The following is a 22,517-nucleotide window of genomic DNA, read 5'->3' on the forward strand; positions in this document are numbered from 1 at the left end:
AAGACGCTTGCTCCTTGAAAAAAAGCTATGACAAACTTGGCATATTAAAAAGTAGAGATATCACTTTGTCAATAAAGGTCCATATAGTCAAAGCTATGGCTTTTCCAGTAGTCATGTACAGATGTGATATGAGAGTTGGACCATAAAGAAGGCTGAGCACTGAAGTATTGATGCTTTCAAACTATGGTGCTGGAGAAGACTCTTGAGAGTCCCCTGGACAGCAAGGTCAAACCAGTCAATCCTAAAGGAAATCAACCCTGAATATTCATTGGAAGGAATGATGCTGAAGCTGAAGCTCCAATACTTTGGCCATCTGATGCAAAGAGCCGATTCACTGGAAAAGACCCTGATGCTGGGAAAGACTGAGGGCAGGAGAAGAGGGAGACAGAGGATGAGATAGTTGGATGGACGATGGACTGACTCAGTGCATGGACCCAGTGGACATGAGTTTAAGTAAGTTCCTGGAGATAGTGAAGGACAGGGAAGCCTGGCATACTGCAGTCCATGGGCTTGCAAAGCTGGACATGACTGAGCGACTGAACAAGAGTATCAGGTGATAACTTTGGGATTTTGATTTCATCTGCTTGATGATTAGTCATGCTCAGTGTCTTTTCACACACTGTTGGTCATTTGTACCTCATCTTTGAAAAATGTCTATTAAGGCCTTCTATCCATTTTTAAATCAAATTATTATTATTTTTTTTTGTAAATCCAACAAAGTTAGCCTAGATACTCCAACAAACACGATCAGCTGCATAGTAACAGGTTTATAATACTTACTGTACAAATAATGCATACATAAAACACAAACACAAAAAATGAAGGAAATATTTTTAATCTTATAGTACAGAACCCTGTAAAGTACAGTAGTGCAACAGCTGGCGTACAGGGCCTGGCATGTGAGTCTGCACCTTTGCAAGTTCACAACCTGAAGGTTCGTATGTCGGGGACTCACTGTGCGTGGTTACTGCCATGGGCTGGAACGCTGCACGTGGACCGCGTGTGGCTGCACCGTCACGTTTATTCCCCTTCTTCTGCACCTGCTGCTCCCTCTGCCTGAGCTCCTTCCGCCCCTCACCTGCCTCCCCCCACCCCATAGGGCCTCAGCCCAAAGAGGTCTCTCCTGACCAAACTGCACGAAACAGCACCCCCAGTGCCAGCCCCTCCACTGCCTCACTGCTTTTAAAATGCCTGCGATCCTGTGACATGTAATATAGTTGTTTTGTGTGTGTGTGTTATGCGTCTGTCCCAATAGAAAGTAAACTGTTTTGGGGCAGGACTGGTTTATTTTGTTTTCTACTCAATCTCCAAAAGCTCCATTTGACACTAAGGAGAGACCCCCCCATATAAATACAGCCCACACTGTTTTTGAATTGCAAGAGAGTCAAGGATTGCCTTATTCTGTACTGTAAAAACAGTTGGTGGGTTCTCCTTAATTCATTTATTTTTTAATTTGTGGTCTTAATTGCAGACCAACATTCTAATTCAGAAGCATAATAAATTCTTTATATGACAGGGAATAATTCAACTCTAACAAAAATTCTCTCCAATAACATTAGAGATTAACTAAGGACATAAAATATAAATGTTGGATTTTATGGAGCCTTAGATATTTCTGATCACTTCTGATAAACGTCCCTCAGGGAATTTAACAATTGGATTGTAGGAGTTTTCCTTCTGTGTCTCAGCCTCTCCAAGCCTTGTAAGGATTACTGAACAATGATGTAGTAAATAACACTTTTTAATACTTACTTTGAGGTAGACACCCTGAAATGCTTTCTGTATATTAATCGTTACTTATATCACCTCTCTTTTTAAAAATTTTTATTGGAGTATAGTTTTTATCATCTCTTAATCATCAGCCATCCTAGGAGGTAGGTTCATTTTACAGATGAACAAACTGAGGTACAGCAAGGTGAAGCATTTGCCCAAGTTTGCACAGCAACTGCGGGCTTCCCAGGTGGTGCTAATGGTAAAGAACCCGAGGAGTCTGCTGGGCTCCACAGGGTTGCAAAGAGTCAGATATGATTGAAGCACCTTAGCACAGCAATTAAATGGTGAGGTCGGTCTGAGCCCAGAGCCTGGCCTCTTCAACCCTTGAGACGTGAACTCTTCCCCCACCCCCACCACCCAACCACCCTGTGAGGTGAGCATCTTGTCTCCACAAACAGGGTGGGGATCACGGCCTGACCCCAGTTACCCGAACGAGGAGAGTGAATAGAATGCCTCCTTCAGAGATCTTTTGTGGGGGTTAGTCGCTAAGTCGTGTCCGACTCTTGCAACCCCATGGACTGTAGCCTGCCAGGCTCCTCTGTCCATGGGATTCTCCAGGCAAGATTACTGGAGGGGGTTGCCATGTCCTTCTCCAGGGATCTTACAGTTTCCAATTTCCTTGACAGCATAACTGGCCGGCTTTTTCTTTTGCCTTGTGGCTTTCCTCCACGGGGAGTAAAAGCCTTTGGCTTAGGTTCACTGGAGGCTGCCTTACTGCGGAGGGGACCGGGTGGGCATGAGGACTGAGTTCGTGGCTAAGTGATTTCACTCAGGCCACCCAGTGGTGTTCCCACACTCACCGCTATCATTTCTGAGAAGATGACCGAGAAGGCCGGCTGGAGCGCCCCGTTGGCAACGGCGCACAGGGTTCCCACCACTAAGTAGGGCCACTCTGTCTTGTTCAGTTTCAGGATCTTCAGAAAAGACACTGGTGGCACAGATTCATCCTAGAACACACACACATCAAGACGGACAGGCAGCAACACCACAGGCACCAGAGCGTGGACCCGGAGAGGGCCTGGCCTGCCCTCCAGGAACTTACAAGTTGGGCGGAGGGAATGCCTAGGCCACAGCAGACCACGGGAGGGTCAGACAGGATGTGACAAGATGCTAACTGTGTCCCTGTCAATCCTAAAGGAAATCAACCCTGAATATTCACTGGAAGGACTGATGCTGAAGCTCCAATACTTTGACCACCTGATGCGAAGAGTCCACTCATTGGAAAAGACCCTGATGCTGGGAAAGACTGGAGGCAGGAGGGGAAGGGGACGACAGAGGATGAGATGGTTGGATGGCATCACTGACATAGGCATGCGTTTGAGCAAACTCCAGAAGATAGTGAGGGACAGGGGAGCCTAGCATGCTGGAGTCCATGGGGTCGCAAAGAGCTGGACGTGACCGAGTGACTGAGTGACAGCAGATGGACTGCACAGCCTGAGCCGGGGGAGTCCACCACCCAAGAAGCAGTCCTCGCCTTGTGGCCAGCCTTTCTCTATCCCAGCCTCAGCAAGTGAGCGGAAGCAGGATCTGGGCCCCAGATGCCCTAAAATTCAAGTCATGATGTTGGGGTCACACAAGGTAAGACCCACAAATAGATGAATTCAGGGTCCTCACCAACACAAGGCACCGTGATTCATCTGAAGACCTGGGCCTGGTCTCCTTACCCCAGAACCCTGCCTCGCACCTCATCCGTGTCATGTCCTAACTCACACAACTCAAGTACCCACGTCCTTTTCTTTCACTACTAACGGCAGGGCAGACTGCCTTGCTCTGCATTCCCTACAGACTTCTGCTTCATAGCGTCACTTGTTTTCTGATTTCCCCCCGTTTGTTTACACGTCTCTGTGGCTTTAAGATGTCTTGGCTTTCCCTCTGGCTCAGATGGAAAAGACTCTGCCTGCAATGCAGGAGACCTGGGTTTGATCCCTGGGTTAGGAAGATCCCCTGCAGAGGGAAATGGCAACCCACTGCAGTACTCTTGCTGGGAAATCCCATGGACAGAGGAGCCTGGTGGGTTACAGTCCGTGGGGTCACAAAGAGTTGGATACGACTGAGAGACTAACTGAATGACCAACACTTTATCTCCTTAGAAACGGCCCAATGCCTGGCACATACCAGCTTCTCAGCAAGTGCTGAGCCTGACGTTTGGTCAAGCATGAGGGATTTAAGTCACATAAAGGAGAATATTCTAGGGAATTCCCTGGCAGTCCAGTGGTTAAGACTCTCTTAGCACCTTCACTGCCAAGGGCCTGTGTTCAATCCCTGGTCAGGAAACTAAGATTCCACAGGCTGTGCTGCTGCTGCTGCTGCTAAGTCACTTCAGTCGTGTCTGACTCTGTGCGACCCCATAGACGGCAGCCCGCCAGGCTCCCCCGTCCCTGGGATTCTCCAGGCAAGAACACTGGAGTGGGTTGCCATTTCCTTCTTCAATGCACGAAAGTGAAAAGTGAAAGTGAAGTCGCTCAGTCGTGTCCAACTCTTAGCGACCCCATGGACTGCAGCCTACTAGGCTCCTCCGTCCATGGGATTTTCCAGGCAAGAGTACTGGAGTGTGGGGTGATCAAAATAAATAAATAAATAAAAAGGAGAATATTTTGATTATAGAGGTGTTTTCACAGTAAACTAGATACCATATGTGCCTAAGGAAACCAGTGGCCTTACAGTTGTTTAAATAGGTTACAATTGTGTCTCTATGAAATAGAGAACATAGGAATAGTTTCTATTCAGCCCTTTGCTTTCAAACCACCCCTCTCCTCTGCATTTTTAGGGTTTTTTTCCCCTCCCTAGTTAGCCCTATCTTTTAGACCTGGCCTCCAGCCTGATAAAGGAGCTCAGGCTGCTTTTCACAAGCAAATAGTCATTCTAATCAGATTTAATCTCCCCCTCTCCCTGGGCACACCGTTTATCCCTCTATGATGGCACCGAGGACAGCTGTATTGATTGTGGCATTTTCTGCCTACCCCTCTTTGCATTTCTCCAAGAGAAGTGCTCCTCTAAAATACCAGACCCTAAAGATGTAACAGTGTAACTATCCAGACAAACGAGAAAATGAGAAGCAAATACTTCACAGCCAAAAAGGGAGAAACTGACTATCTTACTTATAATAATATAGCAGCACAATATACAATGTTATTCTCTTTCCATAAATACACCAAGATTGAGACTGCTAAAAGAGCCCTTCTTATCTCTGCGGTGAATATCATCACGGGCAGAGAAAAACAGACGCAATGAACTCTCAGTAGGATCAGTTTCTTCAGACCTCCAGAAGAGGTAAAATACACTTAGCTTTTATTAATTTTTATTTAGTTGCTAAGGCAAGTCTAACTCTTTTGTGACTTTTTGGACTGGATGTAGCCCACCAGGCTCCTCTGTCCATGGGACTATCCAGGTAAGAATACTGGAGTGGGTACGTTTTCCCTTCTCCAGGGGATCTTCCTGACCCAGGAATCGAGCCAGGGTCTCCTGCATTGCAGGCAGATTCTTTACCAACTGAGCTATCAGGGAATAACATCAAAATATACTCCTAAATCGTTTCTTAAAACCATAAAATATCTTTTCTTGGAATGTGTTCCCTTTCTATTATAAAAGCTTCTGTTAACTTGAATTAATAATATCCCAGTTACTTCTCTTGAGGTCCTTTGCCTTTTGTACTGTAAACATGAGATTTGTGTAAAAATTTGTATTGTAAAGTGCAAGATGTTTATCTAAAAAGAAAAAAAACCCAAGGTTTCAGGTGAGAAATATTAAAGAATGTACACTTTGGCTATTTCTGGTTACTCTGTCCTTTTTCCCTAGTAAGAGAATTCCAGTTTCACTCAGACTAGCAATGCATATAGCAAAAAGGTTCAGTTTTCTACCTTCCCTTGTAGCTAAGTATGGACATGTTATGTTAAGTATGGACAAGTTATGGCCAATGACATATTTTTTTTTTTTAAGTACTGTATGAGATGTCTGGAAAATCTTTGTTTTTTCTTACTTCATGGAACATAGATGTGATGGCTGGAGCATCCAGAGTCATTTTAGATTACTGAGAATGAAAGCTACATGCCAGGATAATGAGGATAAATATGAAACGAGCTTGAGTCCATGGTAACCATGGCGGAGTTACCATTGTAACCCTGGGTTTCTCACCTGGTTTTTTTTTTTTTTTTTTAAATGTGAAAGAGAAATAAAAGCTTATTTTTCTTAAACTGATATTACTCTGGGTTTCCTAGCATAGTCAATCAAAAGTAATCCTACATAATAGATTATGCAAATATTAGGGTCTCTTGCTTTAGACCAGCCTTGTATTACTCTGAATCTCAAAAATGAATGGAATATCTCGTTTTAATTTTAAGCATCTAAGCACAAAGACTATGTTTTAGGATCCCTTTTCATTGAAAATTCATTGTTAATTGGAACTGATTTCAAATTTTGACAAGTACAATTACTGTTGGATATTTCCTTCTTTTAAGAAGGGTATGGCTCATGGTGGGAATCTTCTGTGCCTACAATGTACTTGCAAGGCTACAGACTTCAGCAGCGAAACCAAACAATGAAAGATAATTGAAAAACAACTTACAAGTTCACTGGTTTCCACATCAAAGCCGTTCTGATACTGTCGGGAACTCCTCAGGCTTTTATGAAGAGAATGCCTAACTATGGGATGAGTCAAACCCACGGCAGGCCTTTCATGAGAGACTTTAAATTCTTCTCACTGGAGCTGGTTTCCTGAAATCTGGAAGAACAAAATGCTGAGCTGTATGTCCAGATGGATGTAACCTTCAAGTTTAGAACCAGTAACTATCATTTGTCAGGGATCTATTTTGTGTTAGGTGCTTTTCAAAAAAAAAAATGATATAACAGCTTTATTGAGACAAAATTCACATACCATGAAATTCACCCTTTTAAAGTGCTTTTTTCTAGTATATTCAGGTGGTACTCATCACTACGAACAAAACTAGTGGAGGTGATGGAATTCCAGTTGAGCTATTTCAAATCCGGAAAGATGATGCTATGAAAGTGCTACGCTCAATATGCCAGCAAATGTGGAAAACTCAGCAGTGGCCACAGGACTGGAAAAGGTCAGTTTTCTTTCCAATCCCAAAGAAAGGCAATGCCAAAGAATGCTCAAACTACCGCACAACTACACTCATCTCACACGCTAGCAAAGTAATGCTCAAAATTCTCCAAGCCAGGCTTCAGCAATACGTGAACCGTGAACTCCCTGATGTTCAAGCTGGATTTAGAAAGGGCAGAGGAACCAGAGAGCAAATCGCCAACATCCACTGCATCATCGAAAAAGCTAGAGAGTTCCAGAAAAACATCTCCTTCTGCTTTATTGACTATGCCAAAGCCTTTGACTGTTTGGATCACAAGAAACTGTGGAATATTCTGAAAGAGATGGGAATACCAGACCACCTGACCCGCTTCTTGAGAAACCTATATGCAGGTCAGGAAGCAACAGTTAGAACTGGACATGGAACAACAAACTGGTTCCAAATAGGAAAAGGAGTATGTCAATGCTGTATATTGTCACCCGCTTATTTAACTTCGATGCAGAGTACATCATGAGAAATGCTGGGCTGGAAGAAGTACAAGCTGGAATCAAGATTGCTGGGAGAAATATCAATAACCTCAGATATGCAGATGACACCACCCTTATGGCAGAAAGTGAAGAAGAACTGAAGAGCTTCTTGATGAAAGCGAAAGAGGAGAGTGAAAAAGTTGGCTTAAAGTTCAACATTCAGAAAACTAGGATCATGGCATCTGGGCCCATCACTTCATGGCATATAGATGGGGAAACAGTGGAAAGAGTGGCTGACTTCATTTTTGGGGGCTCCAAAATCACTGTAGATGGTGACTGCAGCCATGAAATTAAAAGACTCTTGCTCCTTGGAAGAAAAGTTATGACCAGCCTAGACAGCACATTAAAAAGCAGAGACATTACTTTGTTAACAAAGGTTTGTCTAGTCAAGGCTATGGTTTTTCTAGTAGTCATGTATGGATGTGAGAGTTGCACTATAAAGAAAGCTTAGCACCAAAGAATTGATGCTTTTGAACTGTGGTGTTGGAGGAGACTCTTGAGAGTCCCTTGGACTGCAAGGAGATCAAACTAGTCTATCCTAAAGTAAATCAGTCCTTGGTGTTCATTGGAAGGACTGATGCTAAAGCTGAAACTCCAATACTTTGGCTACCTGATGTGAAGAGCTGACTCATTTGAAAATACCCTGATGCTGGGAAAGATTGAAGGCAGAAGGAGAAGGGGACGACAGAGTATGAGATGGTTGGATGGCATCACTGACTCAATGCACATGAGTTAAAATAAGCTCCAGGAGTTGGTGATGGACAGGGAGGTCTGGCGTGCTGCAGTCCATGGGGCTGCAAACAGTTGGACACAACTGAGCGACTGAACTGAACTAAACAGGTGCTTATTTCTTAACCTTGCAGCAGCCTCACATGGTAGCTTTTTTATTTCAAATGTGAAAACTGAGACTCAGAGGAGTAAATTAAATTACTTGTCAGAAAACAAAATAAATTTTTGCCTTAACTTTTTTGGAACCCACCCTTACCCTCCTCCCTGCCATGTGCTCCCAAAGGGCGATATTTAGAGCAGAGAATTACTAGAAACAAGCCATGTAGTCAACTTTAGAGAAATGATCAAGCAGTTTATTACACATTAATGTAATTACTGCTGAAGACACATAAAATGATAGTATTTGGATGATGTGTATCTGAAATGTGAAGAAAAAAATAACAAAAATATGTACATATTAGTTACAGTTATCAAAGCAAATGTATTAACTTTAACGAATATAAGAATTGTGTTTGCAGGATAAATATTTTTCAATTATTTATTTTGCAAAATTGCTCATAACTAATTTCAATAATAAGGCAAATCAATAATTATCAATAGAACCTGCTTTAGGAAATAGAGTGAATAGTTGTTGTTGTTGTTTTCAAGGAAAACCAAACTCAGGAATTCCCTGGAGGCCCAAAGGTTACAACTTGGCCCTTTCACTCCTGTGGGCCCAGGGTTTGATCCCCAGTCAGGGAACTAAGATCTCGCAAGCTAAAAACAAAAAGAAAACACCAAACTATTCACTTCCAAGGGCCATGAGTCTTGCTATTGGCTTCATTAGGATGATCTGGGAAGTACGTTAAGGTCTCATAGGACCTCTCCCAACTACCAGAGATCCTGGCCTCAGTCTCTTACCCCGACCACTACTCTGAACATCCCTGATCTACTGGGGGAAGGACCCATTAGTTTGAACAGGCAATTAAGAATCATTGTCCTAAACAACAAGTTCAAAATGTTTTTGGCATTTTCTTTTATTTCCCCTCCTCCCCACCATTCTCTTTCAAGATTCTTTCAATGACTCTAAATTAAAGTCTCAGATGTATACTTGGTGTCTTTCTGATACTTCTCATTTCTCAGTACAGCATTAGCTATGTGATATTTTAATAAAGAAAGAATACTATATTAAAGGGAAAACAACAGGAAAACTTCCCAAGAAGCAGATACCTGCGTGTCTGCAAGCCTGAAGTAGACCCCCTCCTTCTTCATTAGTTCTCTGTGGCTTCCTTGCTCCACAATGATTCCATCGTCAAAACCAGCGATGACATCTGCATTTCGGACTGTAGACAGTCGGTGTGCTATCACTACGGTGGTCCGGCCTTCCCGGGCCTAGAGGGGAAAAGGACAGGCACGAAGGGCGGCAGGGTTACACCGTCCTTGCACTGTTGATCAACACACAGTGAAGCACGCAGATGGGGGTGTCTGTGGTTAATGGAGAGCAGCTCACCATCCCTGTGTGATCAGGGCACAAAGGCATCACTCACATGTGAATGGACACAGGGCATTTAAATTCTGGACCAGACAGGAGGCCAGTACCCCAGGATGAAGATGGATAACTCTGGAGTTCTCTAATGTTTTCACACCATTGTGAGGAGCCCTGCTTCTGAGTTATATGATATGCTAAAGACTTTAGCAGAAACGTGTTCAGAAGTTGTTGCCACATAAGGTCTTCTCCAGAGCACTTCTGTATGATTTCTTCCGAAGTGCCTGCAATTCTGTAATTAGTGTGATTGTAATTCTGATGGACTATGTGCAGGCACCTTAGGCGAAAACATATCCTGAGGTCTGGATGGTTTAAGTTATGGTTCAAAGACCATCTCAATCACAAACTCTAAAGTGGGGCCAGTAACTGTGATTTTTAACAAATACTTTGGGTGGTTTTTATGGATACTGAAATCTACAAATCACCCCCTAAGTAGTTCAGTGAACTCACATGTCATTAGCTTGATGGGTTTATGAATGGGCTGGAAAATGTCCATCAAATTATTCACATTATGTCATTAACAATAGTTATTCTTTTTAATATTCATTACCCTATTAGACTAACAACTTCTTAAGACCACTACCTACCTACTTTGAGGCAATAAAACCACATTGTTAGCATGGTATTTAGGGTGTGGCCCAAATCACCTAAGCAGTTAAAAACATAAAAATGAGAGGCTAGATTCATAATAGCCAAAAAGTGAGAACAATCCAAATGTTCAGTTGATCAAAAGATAAACAAAAGGTGGTATATCCATACAATGGAATAGCACTGGGACAGGAAAAGAAATGAGATTTTGATACGTGTTTCAATATGGATGGACCTTGCAAATATGATGCTAAGTTAAAGAAGTCAGTTAAAACAGACCATGCCTTATATGATTCTATTTATAGGAAATATCCAGAATGGGAAAATACAGAGAGAAAGGAAGATTAGCGGTTGCCAAGCACAAGGGTAAGGGTAAAATAGAGAGTGAGTATTATGGGGTACAAGGGTTTTTTTTTTTTTTTGAATGATGAAAATATTCTGCAGTGAGATCATGCAGATGGTTGTAAAATCTTGTGAATATATTAATACTAAAAACCAATGACTGTGCATTTAAAAAGGGTGAACTTCATGGTATATGAATCTTTTTAAAAGATTCATCAATCTTTTTAAAAAGAGCATCCACAAAAATTCTGAAAAAATTAATAAATATCTGGGGAATAGCTCTACTAGATACTAACACATAAAAAGCTACAGCAATTAAAACAATAAAATCCAGGGGAAGCTATCACATGAACAGACAACTTGATCAACAGAACCATACGGAGAGTCCAGAATAGACATACATTTTTAAGAATTCAGTTCAGTTCAGTTGCTCAGTTGTGTCCGACTCTTTGCGACCCCATGAACTGCAGCACGCCAGGCCTCCCTGTCCATCACCAACTCCCAGAGTTCACTCAAACTCACGTCCATCGAGTCGGTGATGCCATCCAGCCATCTCATCCGCTGTCATGCCCTTCTCCTCCTGCCTCCAATCCCTCCCAGCATCAGAGTCTTTTCCATTGAGTCAACTCTTCACATGAGATGGCCAAAGTATTGGAGTTTCAGCTTTAACATCAGTCCTTCCAAAGAACACCCAGGACTGATCTCCTTTAAGAATTAGTGTGTGATAAATATGCATGGTCTATCAGTAGAGAAAAGGCAGACTATGGGATTAATGGCACCGAGTCAATTGTGTAGCCACCTGGAAAAAAAAAAATGTGGTCTTTCTTCTTCAGGCCTTATACTAAATTGATGAATCAATTATGTTTCAATAAATATAAAACAGCCTGGTAGCTCAGATGGTAAAGAATCTGCCAGCAATGCGGGAAATCCAGGTTTGATCCCTGGGTCAGGAAGATCCCCTGGAGAAGGAAATGGCAACCCCCTCCAGTATTCTTGTCTGGCGGAGCTACAGTGCATGGCAGGCTACAGTGCATGGGGTCACAAAGAGCTGGACGTGACTGTGTGATTAAGCTCACAGCACAGGAATGAAAGGTAGGCCCAAACAGAGGAAGCACTCATCTATTAGGCTTTTTGACTTCTGGGAGGAAAAAGCATAAATGGAAACTTTGAGGGATCATTTCATTAAATCACTATTTTCATTCTTTTCCTGCCCCTCCAGTATGGAAATACTATGAGTAGAAGAGGGACATAGGTACAAAACTTTGTGATTATTGACTTTCTTTAAAAAATCAAAATATCAAGTCTGCTGTTCTATTCTTCTTTAAGATTTTATACTGAAAACCTATTATTTATTTTGAAGAACAGTTGCTATCTATTCAGCCAAAAGTGGATATGGTCATTAATTATTTGTTTCTAATGTAGAACTGTATTATTCAATGAGCTAGGCCATGGTAATCAATTCAGTAAAAATTTATTCAGGCTTTACTATGTGCAGGCACTGGAGTGGGTGTTATACAGTAAACATGAGCCATTTATTAGTTCTGCCTCTTAGGAGAGAGATAGAGAGAAAGCATATAAATAAATAGCTAAGTACAATAACATGGTGCCAGACAAGAGACAGTGATAAATGTAGAAAGGGGCTACAAAAGGGAAATATTACGCTTCCAGGTTAGGTAATCAGAGAGGAGAAACAGTAATAGTGTTACATCCTTATGCTCCTCAAAGGACAGAGAATTACAAAACTCAACTTTCATTGTTAAAAGACAGTTGTTTTTAACCAGGTGGACCAGCCGACTGACTGACCAGTATCACGGGGAGAGAGTGCAATAATGAAGGACTTCCCTCTTAAAGACATAGTTTATTGTCTGAAAAACATATCAGTTATCTTGCAATGTATGGAGTCTATTCGGTAGATTATAAACCATCTATAGCAACTATGTAGATAACAAATGGCCACAAGCTTTGCGGCTATTCCCATTCAGAGATGGACTGTATTTTCCCACCTCCTCAAATCTGGGCAGGCCATGCGACTAGTTTTAAGCAAAAGATGTGAAGGAATGAACGCTTGTCCAATGTCCAAAGCATAGACTTCAAGAGGCCTTATAGCTTCTGTGTCTGCCAACACAAACTGAAAGAAGCACCCCACTGCAGTACTTGCCTGGAAAATCCCATGGATGGAGGAGCCCGGTAGGCTGCAGTCCATGGGGTCGCTAAGAGTTGGACATGACTGAGCGATTTCACTTTCACTTTTCACTTTCACTTTTCACTTTCATGCATTGGAGAAGGAAATAGCAACCCACTCCAGTGTTCTTGCCTAGAGAATCCCAGGGACGGAGGAGCCTGGTGGGCTGCCGTCTATGGGGTCACACAGAGTCGGACATGACTGAAGCGACTTAGAAGAAGAAGAATGTATCCAAATATGAATTAAAACTTGCAAGGATACAACTTTTGTTGACAGAATTCACATCATGAAAAACTTGTCAGTAATTCTGTTTGTTTAGCACAGCAAGGGCTACTATCCTGAATGTACACATCCTAGAAAGTTTTGGGACCTGGGTCCTAGGGCTGACTAGGAGTTTTTTCTCATAAATATCCCTTATCATATGTAACTTTATGCTAAAAAAAATCTATATTGACATGTTTTAAATCAATTGTTTAATGAATGCATGTATTTGTTTTTATGATTTCCTGATTTAAGTCACCTCTAATTAACCAACCAAATATATTATATTTTGGTTCATTGAGACTTAATATATGACTTCCCTGGTAGCTCAGACAGTAAAGCGTCTGCATACAATGAACCTGGGGAGACCCAGGTTCAATCCTTGGGTCAGGAAGATCTCCTGGAGAAGGAAATGGCAACCCACTCCAGTATTCTTTCCTGGAAAATCCCATGGACAGAGAAGCCTGGTAGTCCACAGTCCATGGGGTCACAAAGAGTCAGACACAACTGAGCGACTTCACTTTCAAGAAAGCAATGTAATTCAGTACAAAAATTTATGAGGAATAATTATCATATTCTCTCATTAATTATTAAATTACATTATATAAAATAAGCCAAAATGTTAATATGATAAACCACAAAGCCTGAATTAACTACAGTTTATAGCACACAAGGCAGTTGTGTTTACTTAGGATTCAAGTATACATTTTCCTGAGAAAATAAGGTTCATACAGCTCATCTGTATAATTTCAAGAGGACATATATATATATCATATATATATAATATATATACCTACACATATATGTGTATGACTGAATCATTTTGCTGTACACCTGAAACTAATGCCACATTGTAAACCAACTATATTTCAATAAAAACTGAAAAATAAAGTAGGTCAATTCAAAAAAAATTTCAAGAGGCAATTTGGATAGACTGTTTAAGTAACTTGCACATTTTATGACAAAACTTTCTGAAGTCAAAAATGTTCATGATATTTATGTGCTTGAAATCTATTTACATAGTGTCATCTGACTCTAGTTTTTATACTATGTTGTTATGACAGATGACATCAGCACTAACCTTGAAAGTGTCCCAAGATAAGGTTCATCCTGTGAAGCTTCAGCTTAGTAAAGACGATAGTGAGAGATTTAGAAACACTGTGCCAGGCCCATGAGTTCAGCAGCCTTGAAATATGTTCCTTATTTATATGCTTAAAGAAACACACACAAATTGAACTTTATTTCCAGAGAAGCACCCATTCACTTTTATGAACAGATAAAGATGATGTACTGCTACAAAATGAGGCAAGTATTTTGAACTGCTTTTCAGATGGACCACTGGGTAAGTAATCAGAATTTTCTTTGTACATTTTACCACAAGAACTTTTGATCAAAGTCCTAACCTATATGTAAACAAACAAAACCCCCAAAGCTAAGCAGTTCACTGCACAGGTCTGGACTGGGGGATAACTGCACCTTGGTCCAACAAAGCAAGCCAGCAAATGGGCTGCCCACCTCTCTGCAACGTGCCCTGACAGAAAGGAGAAATCAAGAAAGTCCCATGGCATTGACCTGTACACACTGCTGTATTTAAAATGGATAACCAACCTACTGTATAGCACAGGGAACTCTGCTCAGTGTTATGTGGCAGCCTGGATGCGAGGCGAGTTTGGGGGAGAATGGATACGTAAATGCTGAGTCGCTCTGCTGGCACCTGAACCTATCACAACATTGTTAATCAACTAGACTCCAAACGAAACACCACGTTAAAAAAAAGCCCCACAGGAGAGCTGCATCTGCTCTCATATTCATGTTTTTCAGCCTAGGCCTGCAAAGCATTGGTAAGAATTTCAATAAAGTTTCATGGGGCTGGCTCTTCAGGCGTTGAAGATCCACTGACCTTATCCAGGGCTGCCTGAACCTCGGCTTCACTCTCCGTATCCAGCGCTGAGGTGGCCTCATCCAGCAGGAGGATCTTGGGGTTGTGAACCAGGGCCCGGGCGATGGCGATTCTCTGCTTATGTCCACCGCTCAGCTGAACCCCTCTCTCTCCAACCAGGGTGTCAAATCTGTACAACAGAAAGCGTGGTAGAGCTCTTGAAATATTTCAAATAGAAGAAGCTATGGAGTCTAGGAATTCATGGAAGACAACAGGGAGCTTCATTTTGACTAGTGTAATGAGTCACAAATCATAATAAATCATATCACATTCTAAAAAACCACTAACAAAAACTCTAGAAAATTTCCTATGAGTCATTGTACCAAGCTACACTCCTTGACCCTCAAAATGGATAATTCAAGGGACTTACCTAGCAAATTTGGACAACCTGGAACCTCAAACATTATTAGCTTATTTAAGCTTCGAAGAAAGAACTCGGTGGCATTAAGTGAAGTTCAAGGGCACGTAAATTAACAGCGGCTTTACCTGTGGTAATCTCATGATAAACTCATAGGCGTTGGCTTCCTTCACAGCTTGCTTTATTTCATCCATGGTGACATTTCCACGGCCGTAACGGATATTTTCAGCAATGGTGGTAGCAAAGAGCACTGGCTCCTGACTCACCACTCCAATTATTTCCCTCAGATACTTTACATTAAATGTCCTAATATCCTGCCCATCGATGGTAATCTGAAGAAACAAGATACTTCCATTAAGTATTTTAAACCATCTGACGTTGAAAACATTTGTTACCAAAAAAGCCTTAGCTAATACGTGATTCACGTTGTACAGCAGACACCAAGACACCATTGTAACGGAATTATCCGCCAATTAAAAAAAAATAACAGGCAAGTTGATTCCTCCAGTTCCATTCTTATTTCTCAAGATTGCTTTGGCAATTCGAGGTTTTTTGTATTTCCATACAAATCTTGAAATGATTTGTTCTAGTTCTGTGAAAAATATGGCTGGTAGCTTGATAGGGATTGCTTTGAATTTGTAAATTGCTTTGGGTAGTATACTCATTTTCACTATATTGATTCTTCCGATCCATGAACATGGTATATTTCTCCATCTGTTAGTGTCCTCTTTGATTTCTTTCATCAGTGTTTTATAGTTTTCTATATATAGGTCTTTAGTTTCTTTAGGCAGATACATTCCTAAGTATTTTATTCTTTTCGTTGCAATGGTGAATGGAATTGTTTCCTTAATTTCTTTTTCTACTTTCTCATTATTAGTGTATAGGAATGCAAGGGATTTCTGTGTGTTGATTTTATATCCTGCAACTTTACTATATTCATTGATTAGCTCTAGTAATTTTCTAGTGGAGTCTTTAGGGTTTTCTATGTAGAGGATCATGTCATCTGCAAACAGTGAGAGTTTTACTTCTTCTTTTCCAATTTGGACTCCTTTTATTTCTTTTTCTGCTCTGATTGCTGTGGCCAAAACTTCCAGAACTATGTTGAATAGTAGCGGTGAAAGTGGGCACCCTTGTCTTGTTCCTGACTTTAGGGGAAATGCTTTCAATTTTTCACCATTGAGGATAATGTTTGCTGTGGGTTTGTCATATATAGCTTTTATTATGTTGAGGTATGTTCCTTCTATTCCTGCTTTCTGGAGAGTTTTTATCATAAATGGATGTTGAATTTTGTCAAAGGCCTTCTCTGCATCTATTGAGATAATCATATGGTTTTTATTTTTCAATTTGTTAATGTGGTGAATTACATTGACTGATTTGCGGATATTGAAGAATCCTTGCATCCCTGGGATAAAGCCCACTTGGTCATGGTGTATGATCTTTTTAATGTGTTGTTGGATTCTGATTGCTAGAATTTTGTTGAGGATTTTTGCATCTATGTTCATCAGTGATATTGGCCTGTAGTTTTCTTTTTTTGTGACATCTTTGTCAGGTTTTGGTATTAGGTTGATGGTGGCCTCATAGAATGAGTTTGGAAGTTTCCCTTCCTCTGCAATTTTCTGGAAGAGTTTGAGTAGGATAGGTGTTAGCTCTTCTCGAAATTTTTGGTAGAATTCAGCTGTGAAGCCGTCTGGACCTGGGCTTTTGTTTGCTGGAAGATTTCTGATTACAGTTTCAATTTCCATGCTTGTGATGGATCTATTAAGATTTTCTATTTCTTCCTGGTTCAGTTTTGGAAAATTGTACTTTTCTAAGAATTTGTCCATTTCTTCCACGTTGTCCATTTTATTGGCATACAACTGCTGATAGTAGTCTCTTATGATCCTTTGTATTTCTGTGTTGTCTGTTGTGATCTCTCCATTTTCATTTCTAATTTTATTGATTTGATTTTTCTCTCTTTGCTTCTTGATAAGTCTGGCTAATGGTTTGTCAATTTTATTTATCCTTTCAAAGAACCAGCTTTTGGCTTTGTTGATTTTTGCTATGGTCTCTTTTGTTTCTTTTGCATTTATTTCTGTCCTAATTTTTAAGATTTCTTTCCTTCTACTAACACTGGGGTTCTCCAATTCTTCCTTTTCTAGTTGCTTTAGTTGTAGAGTTAGGTTATTTATTTGACTTTTTTCTTGTTTCTTGAGGTATGCCTGTATTGCTATGAACTTTCGTCTTAGCACTGTTTTTATAGTGTCCCACAGGTTTTGGGTTGTTGTGCTTTCATTTTCATTCGTTTCTATGCATATTTTGATTTCTTCTGTGATTTCCTGGTTATTCAGAAGTGTGTTGTTCAACCTCCATATGTTGGAATTTTTAATAGTTTTTCTCCTGTAATTGAGATCTAATCTTAATGCATTATGGTCAGAAAAGATGCTTGGAATGATTTCAATTTTTTTGAATTTATCAAGTTTAGATTTATGGCCCAGGATGTGATCTATCCTAGAGAAGGTTCCATGAGCACTTGAAAAAAAGGTGAAATTCATTGTTTTGGGGTGAAATGTCCTATAGATATCAATTAGGTCTAACTGGTCTATTGTATCATTTAAAGTTTGCGTTTCTTTGTTAATTTTCTGTTTAGTTGATCTGTCCATAGGTGTGAGTGGGGTATTAAAGTCTCCCACTATTATTGTGTTATTGTTGATTTCCCCTTTCATACTTGTTAGCATTTGTCTTACATATTGCGGTGCTCCTATATTGGGTGCATATATATTTATAATTGTTATATCTTCTTTTTGGATTGATCCTTTGATCATTATGTAGTGGCCTTCTTTGTCTCTTTTCACAGCCTTTGTTTTAAAGTCTATTTTATCGGATATGAGTATTGCCACTCCTGCTTTCTTTTGGTCTCTATTTGCGTGGTATACCTTGCCTGACTTCAGGCTCTACTACAAAGCCACAGTCATCAAGACAGTATGGTACTGGCACAAAGACAGACATATAGATCAATGGAACAAAACAGAAAGCCCAGAGATAAATCCACACACATATGGACACCTTATCTTTGACAAAGGAGGCAAGAATATACAATGGAGTAAAGACAATCTCTTTAACAAGTGGTGCTGGGAAAACTGGTCAACCACTTGTAAAAGAATGAAACTAGATCCCTTTCTAACTCCCCACACAAAAATAAACTCAAAATGGATTAAAGATCTAAATGTAAGACCAGAAACTATAAAACTCCTAGAGGAGAACATAGGCAAAACACTCTCAGACATAAATCACAGCAGGATCCTCTATGATCCACCTCCCAGAATTCTGGAAATAAAAGCAAAAATAAACAAATGGGATCTAATTAAAATTAAAAGCTTCTGCACAACAAAGGAAAATATAAGCAAGGTGAAAAGACAGCCTTCTGAATGGGAGAAAATAATAGCAAATGAAACAACTGACAAACAACTAATCTCAAAAATATACAAGCAACTTATGCAGCTCAATTCCAGAAAAATAAACGACCCAATCAAAAAATGGGCCAAAGAACTAAATAGACATTTCTCCAAAGAAGACATATGGATGGCTAACAAACACATGAAAAGATGCTCAACATCACTCATTATCAGAGAAATGCAAATCAAAACCACAATGAGGTACCACTTCACACCAGTCAGAATGGCTGCGATCCAAAAATCTGCAAGCAATAAATGCTGGAGAGGGTGTGGAGAAAAGGGAACCCTCCTACACTGTTGGTGGGAATGCAAACTAGTACAGCCACTATGGAGAACAGTGTGGAGGTTCCTTAAAAAATTGCAAATAGAACTACCTTATGACCCAGCAATCCCACCGCTGGGCATACACACCGAGGAAACCAGAATTGAAAGAGACACATGTACCCCAATGTTCATCGCAGCACTGTTTATAATAGCCAGGACATGGAAACAACCTAGATGTCCATCAGCAGATGAATGGATAAGAAAGCTGTGGTACATATACACAATGGAGTATTACTCAGCCATTAAAAAGAATTCATTTGAATCAGTTCTGATGAGATGGATGAAACTGGAGCCGATTATACAGAGTGAAGTAAGCCAGAAAGAAAAACACCAGTACAGTATACTAACATATATATATGGAATTTAGAAAGACGGCAATGACGACCCTGTATGCAAGACAGCAAAAAAGACACAGATATGTATAATGGACTTTTGGACTCAGAGGGAGAGGGAGAGGGTGGGATGATTTGGGAGAATGGCATTCTAACATGTATACTATCATGTAAGAATTGAATCGCCAGTCTATGTCTGACACAGGATACAGCATGCTTGGGGCTGGTGCATGGGGATGACCCAGAGAGATGTTATGGGGAGGGAGGTGGGAGGGGGGTTCATGTTTGGGAATGCATGTAAGAATTAAAGATTTTAAAATTAAAAAAATACATATAAATAAAAATAATATATGTGAAAAAAAATAAAAATAAAAAAGCATTGTTTTCCTAAAAAAAAAAAAATGAAAGAGGTCTTTTCACACCAACTTTTAAAATGTTCAAATATATTGTTAAGTGAAAAAAAAAAAAAACAATAAACGCAATGGGTCCATACAAACTGAGTGAGCTATTTATTATTTTACCATGACACGTAAATAAAATGGTGCTAATAAAATTTTTTCTTTTCCTTTTTTTGGCCATGCCACTTGGCTTGAGGGGTCCTGGTTCTCAATCAGGGAATCAAATCCAGGCCCACTGCAGTCAAAGTGTTGAGTCCTAAACCACTGGACGGCCAGGGAATTCCTGCTAATAAAGTTTCTTCAATAGCACTCACATAATATTAAAAGTCAGCAGCAGTAATTTATATCTTTGTTCTTTTAAAAGACACTTTAATGGGATTATCAGCTATTTCTGCTTGCTGTGTTTACAAAGATCTTATATTTTGAATGCTTTAATCTTTTATTTAAATTATTACCATTCAATTTATATATTGGAATCTATTATTTTAATTGGGATGTTTCCAACATTGGTAAAACCATCTTTTAAATAATCTTTATCAGAACTTTACATATTATTTTTAGAATATAACTCAATAAAATCTGTTTGCTGACAAGACAAAAAAAAAAAACACAAAAAACCTTAGCTAATATTTAACTTAATTCAGTGGTTAGAAATCAGAATTGGAAATAAAGACCAATGTGCAAGGCTAAAAATAAAGTCTATTCTCTCTTTTGATTTTATTATCTTATGTATACCGTTTTTCATGGATGGAATATTCTCCGACCTAATAGGAGTAGAAGATATTAAGAAGAGGTGGCAAGAATACACAGAAGAACTATACAAAAAAGATCTTCAAGACCAAGATAATCACGATGGTATGATCTCTCACCTAGAGCCAGACATCCTGGAATGTGAAGTTAAGTGGGCCTTAGAAAGCATCATTACGAACAAAGCTAGTGGAGGTGATGGAATTCCAGCTGAGCTATTTCAAATCCTAAAAGAGGATGCTGTGAAAGTGCTGCACTCAATATGCCAGCAAATTTGGAAAACTCAGCAGTGGCCACAGGACTGGAAAAGGTCAGTTTTCATTCCAATCCCAAAGAAAGGCAATGCCAAAGAATGCTCAAACTATCGCACAATTGCACTCATCTCACACGCTAGTAAAGGAATGCTCAAAATTCTCCAAGCCAGGCTTCAGCAATACGTGAACCGCGAACTTCCAGATGTTCAAGCTGGTTTTAGAAAAGGCAGAGGAACCAGAGATCAAATTGCCAACATCCGCTGGATCATGGAAAAAGCAAAAGGGTTCCAGAAAAACATCTATTTCTGCTTTATGGACTATGCCAAAGCCTTTGACTGTTTGGATCACAAGAAACTGTGGAAAATTCTGAAAGAGATGGGAATACCAGACCAGCTGACCTGCCTCTTGAGAAGTCTGTATGCAGGTCAGGAAGCAACAGTTAGAACTGGACATGGAACAACAGACTGGTTCCAAATAGGAAAAGGAGTACGTCAAGGCTGTATATTGTCACCCTGCTGATTTAACTTAGATGCAGAGTACATCATGAGAAACACTGAGCTGGAAGAAGCACAAGCTGGAATCAAGATTGCCGGGAGAAATATTAATAACCTCAGATATGCAGATGACACCACCCTTATGGCAGAAAGTGAAGAGGAACTCAAAAGCCTCTTGATGAAAGTGAAAGAGGAGAGTGAAAAAGCTGGCTTAAAGCTCAACATTCAGAAAACGAAGATCATGGCATCTGGTCCCATCACTTCAGGGAAAATAGATGGGGAAATAGTGGAAACAGTGTCAGACTTTATTCTGAGGGGCTCCAAAATCACTGCAGATGATGGTTGCAGCCATGAAATTAAAAGACGCTTACTCCTTGGAAGGAACGTTATGACCAACCTAAATAGCTTATTTAAAAGCAGAGACATTACTTTGCCAACAAAGGTCCATCTCATCAAGGCTATGGTTTTTCCTGTGGTCATGTATGGATGTGAACGTTGGACTGAGTGGAAAGCTGAGCGCCGAAGAATTGATGCTTTTGAACTGTGGTGTTGGAGGAGACTCTTGAGAGTCCCTTGGACTGCAAGGAGATCCAAGCAGTCCATTCTGAAGGAGATCAACCCTGGGATTTCTTTGGAAGGAATGATGCTAAAGCTGAAACTCTAGTACTTTGGCCACCTCATGCGAAGAGTTGACTCATTGGAAAAGACTCTGATGCTGGGAAGGATTGGGGGCAGGAGGAGAAGGGGATGACCAAGGATGAGATGGCTGGATGGCATCACTGATTTGATGGATGTGAGTCTGAGTGAACTCCGGGAGTTGGTGATGGACAGGGAGGCCTGGCGTGCTGCGATTCATGGGGTCCCAAAGAGTCGGACACGACTGAATGACTGAACTGAACTGATGATTTTGCTTACCATTATTAAATCTGAATTCACTGTCCATTTACCTGCCTAGTCTACATATCACTTTGATGGCATTATGGTGTTTTACTCTACATAATATATCAATACCATAACGTACTTCAGCATTTCCCACCTGCTGAGTATTTGGGTTCATGCAAAGCACACTGAAGGACAATCATAGTAGAAGGACAGAATTACCAGACTGAAGAGAATGTTTTATTTTTTCTTCTCCAATAATAATTGCTTAACTCATACGATGACTGGCACATGTTGGGTATTTATTATTTGCTGAATAAAGGTTGAACAAACTCTCTAAAAAGATTTTTAATAATTTAGGGTGGCAGCAGGAATATATAAATATGCATTTGCTT

General features: G+C 40.3%; 1 protein-coding gene across 1 annotated transcript in view; it reads right to left on the bottom strand.

Annotated features, from left to right (window-relative positions):
• Positions 1-22,517, bottom strand: part of LOC101121769 (phosphatidylcholine translocator ABCB4) — an 89,569-nt gene that overhangs the window by 41,104 nt on the left and 25,948 nt on the right. Inside the window, 5 exon segments of the mRNA XM_042249301.2 lie at positions 2,574-2,720; positions 6,335-6,490; positions 9,278-9,439; positions 14,867-15,035; positions 15,387-15,595. Coding sequence (XP_042105235.2) covers positions 6,467-6,490; positions 9,278-9,439; positions 14,867-15,035; positions 15,387-15,595 — 564 coding nt within the window. The 3' untranslated portion in view covers positions 2,574-2,720; positions 6,335-6,466.

This window comes from Ovis aries, chromosome 4, assembly GCF_016772045.2.
Source record: "Ovis aries strain OAR_USU_Benz2616 breed Rambouillet chromosome 4, ARS-UI_Ramb_v3.0, whole genome shotgun sequence".
Taxonomy (NCBI): Eukaryota; Metazoa; Chordata; class Mammalia; order Artiodactyla; family Bovidae; genus Ovis; species Ovis aries.